The following is a 3,437-nucleotide window of genomic DNA, read 5'->3' on the forward strand; positions in this document are numbered from 1 at the left end:
ATGTGAGGTGTGTGTGTCTCAGACTCAGACGTGAGGTGTGTGTGCCTCAGACTAAGATGTGAGGTGTGTGTGTCTCAGACTCAGATGTGTGGTGTGTGTGTCTCAGACTCAGATGTGAGGTGTGTGTGTCTCAGACTCAGTTGCGAGGTATGTTTTTCTTCTCAGACTCAGATGCCAGGTTGCTTCTGTTTGGCCGGGCCATGAAGTCTTCAGTGAAGGTGGAACCGGTAGAGCTGGTGGGGAAACATTACAAAGTCAGCAACTACCTGGATGGCACACACGCTCCGCGGGATTTCTACACTCTGGTGAAACCCGAGATTGACGAAGCCGTGGGAAAAACATTCACCTATGACATCCTGTTCCACAACTGTGAACATCAGGCCACCCTATACCGCTACGGCCTGAAGAAATCTGTACAGGTAACACACACACACACACACACACACAGACATACACACGCACACACACACACACACACACATACATGCACACACACACACATACTACACACACACACACACACACACACACACACACACACACAGGCACACACACACACACGCACACACACTACACACACTCACACACACACACACACACACACACACATACACACACACACCTACTCACACAAACCTCCTCACATACATGCACACACACACAAGCATACTCAAATACATGCACAGACACACACACAAGCATAGGCCTACTCAAATACACATACACACATATACATATATGTATACACAACTGCATGTTTATTATGAATCTAGTCATATTCAATATTCATATATTTAGAAAAACAAATTAAAACATTTTAAAATGATTGAAATAAAGTAGCATATTATAATATAATTCTTGGCTGCAATGTCAGTTTTGAAACATAATTAAAACAGAATTCATCTGAAGTGGATACTCCATGAGTCTAAATAATTTTCAATTAAAATGAATATAGTTCTTTCACAAGGAGAATAATGACGTAATAATTTACTTGAGGTATAATAATTAGAATTAATTTGACTTAATCACTTCATATTTGTCTCGATATAATTTTGTGCATAATTTCATAATTTTCATTATTTCATTGTCACTATTGCTACATTTATCCTAAGTTATAATAAATTAATAAATATGTATGCTTTCCTTTGCAGATTGAAAAGATCTATGGCCAGATTTACCCAACTTGGAAAGAGCTCTTTGAAAAGAAGAAACTGTAAGCAGCAGTAGAAGAAAGAGTCTCTAACATATTATTTTTGTGTGGAAGTTACTGTGCTAATGCTTTCTGTTTTTCCTTTTTGGGCCGCCAAATGGCGGAACTTCAGTTTGTATTTCTGTTCGCTCCCTCTTTAGTTTCCCCGGTGTTAATTGTATCATTGTTTTCAATTATTCAATCATTGTTTCTGTTCGCGTCTCCTTATCCCTTCCCTGTCTGGTTTGATTGTGTATTGTGCTCACCTGTGTCTTATTAGTTGCCTGTCTATTTAAGTTCTTTGTTCCCCTGACTCGGGTGCTGGTTCCTTGTGTTTCTGCCTGTGTTTCTGCGTGCATTCTTGCCCTGCCGATGTTCTGATCTGTGTTTCTTGTATTTAGAGAAGTTCTACTGTTTTCATTATTTGAGGAATTTTTGAGTTTTCATGGTTTTGCCCCTCGTGGCCACTTTGTTTGTTCCTGAGTTTTTTTGTAAATAAATTCTTTGTGTGAATTTTCCTTTTTGAAACCTCCTGAGTTCTTTTTGCATTTTGAATTTGGGTCCATTTCCCCGAAAACCCTGACAAAATGTCCAGATTCACATTCACATAGCTGACCTGAGGAACAGGAAGCAGCAATGCATTATGAGTTTATATATTCACACATAGATACCACCCAAAGCAGTGACACCACCACAGCAGCCCTGCATTGCGCATGTGTCTGTTATGAGCACCAGTACTGGAGCCCGCTGATGAAACCAAAGCAAAAATAAAAAAGCTTCAACTGATGGCACAGAGGGAACTCTGTTTCCTGTTGTTACAGTTCTTCTCCACCTTCTGCATTCTGTCTGAATGTGTATGGATTTTTCTGTATTTCTCTCTCTACAGTTGTTGAAGAGTCATTCCAAATCTGTTAGCTGGGACAATAACATGTCCTTGGCTGTTGTATGACACAGATTTTTGCTGTTGGAATGTGTTTATCTTCCTCAATGATACTTCTGTCCATGTTCATTCTTTTACCCTTTTGGAAAAAAAGTACTTTAATAATCGTGTTTGTTGTGTTAAATGCACTGAGTCATGTCTTCCTTTATGCTCTGACCACAAGGAATTCAGTTGGGAATACATGTTACATTCTCTCTGGCCTCTAGAGCTCTGTTTGTGATGCTCATCGTCTCAGGAACACATGGGTTTCAGACATACGTATTGGAATCCAACATCTTTGGCCCCTAGAGGGTAGTAACAAGCTGGAAATGATTGGACAATACAATCTTAATTAGCTACACTTGGAAATTGCAGCCCATATTTCACAATAGTGAATGTCTACTGTGTTTCAGATGGGAAATAGTTGGCCATGTAATAATATCAGCATTTTTCTGCACATAAACTTTTTTTGCAAAGAAGAATGAAATGGCTGAGAAAGCTTACATTTTATTTAAATTCTGATAATCTAACGCTGCAGCTTAAACAGGAGCTGTGAAAGGAGCTGTGGCTGCTCTTTGATCTGAAGAAATCCACACATGCAACTGCCAAAAATGATTGGAATGCGTTTTGTTGGAATTTGTGTTGTGTGTGTGTTTCTGTGTGTCTGTGTGTGAGCGTGTGTGTGTGCATGTGTGTGCGCGTGTGTCTGTGTGTGTGTTTGAGCGAGTGTGTATGTGCATGTGTGTGTGTCTGTGTGTGTATATGTGAGCGCGTGTGTGTGTGCGTGCATGTCTTCGTGTGTGTGTGTGCGTGTGTTTGTGTGCGTGTCTGTGTGTGCATGCATGTGAGTGTGTGTCTGTGTGTGTGTGTGAGTGTGTGTGTAGTGTGTGTGCGTGCGTGTGTGCCTGTGTGTGTGTGTGAGTGTGTGTGTCTGTGTGTGTGTTTCTGTGTGTCTGTGTGTGAGCGTGTGTGTGTGTGTATGTGTGTGTGTGTGTCTGTGTTTCTGTGTGTCTGTGTGTGTGTATGTCTGTGTGTGTGTCTGTGTGTGTTTATGTGTGTGTGAGCGTGTGTGTATGTGCATGTGTGTGTGTCTGTGTGTGTATATGTGAGCGCGTGTGTGTGCGTGCGTGCGTGAGTGTGTGTCTGTGTTTCTGTTAGTCTATGTGCATGTCTGTCTTTGTGTGTGTGTGTGCGTGTGTCTGTGTGCGTGTCTGTGTGTGTGTGTGAGTGTGCGTGTGTGTGTGTGCGTGTGTTTCTGTGTGTCTGTGTGTGTGTGCATGCAAGCATGCACACCATATCCCTGTAGGACACAGGACACTTGTACACAAG

At 41.5% G+C, this 3,437-nt stretch overlaps 1 protein-coding gene across 1 annotated transcript in view; it reads left to right on the plus strand.

The window, feature by feature from the left end:
* The window catches only part of plaat1l (phospholipase A and acyltransferase 1-like), a 4,431-nt gene extending 2,724 nt beyond the window's left edge, over positions 1–1,707 (plus strand). Inside the window, exons 3-4 of the mRNA XM_064307083.1 lie at positions 166–419; positions 1,152–1,707. Coding sequence (XP_064163153.1) covers positions 166–419; positions 1,152–1,217 — 320 coding nt within the window. The 3' untranslated portion in view covers positions 1,218–1,707. The remainder of the gene's footprint in view (positions 1–165; positions 420–1,151) is intronic.
* The last annotated feature ends 1,730 nt before the right edge of the window (positions 1,708–3,437 follow it).

The sequence above is a fragment of the Anguilla rostrata genome, chromosome 1 (genome assembly GCF_018555375.3).
Source record: "Anguilla rostrata isolate EN2019 chromosome 1, ASM1855537v3, whole genome shotgun sequence".
Taxonomy (NCBI): domain Eukaryota; kingdom Metazoa; phylum Chordata; class Actinopteri; order Anguilliformes; family Anguillidae; genus Anguilla; species Anguilla rostrata.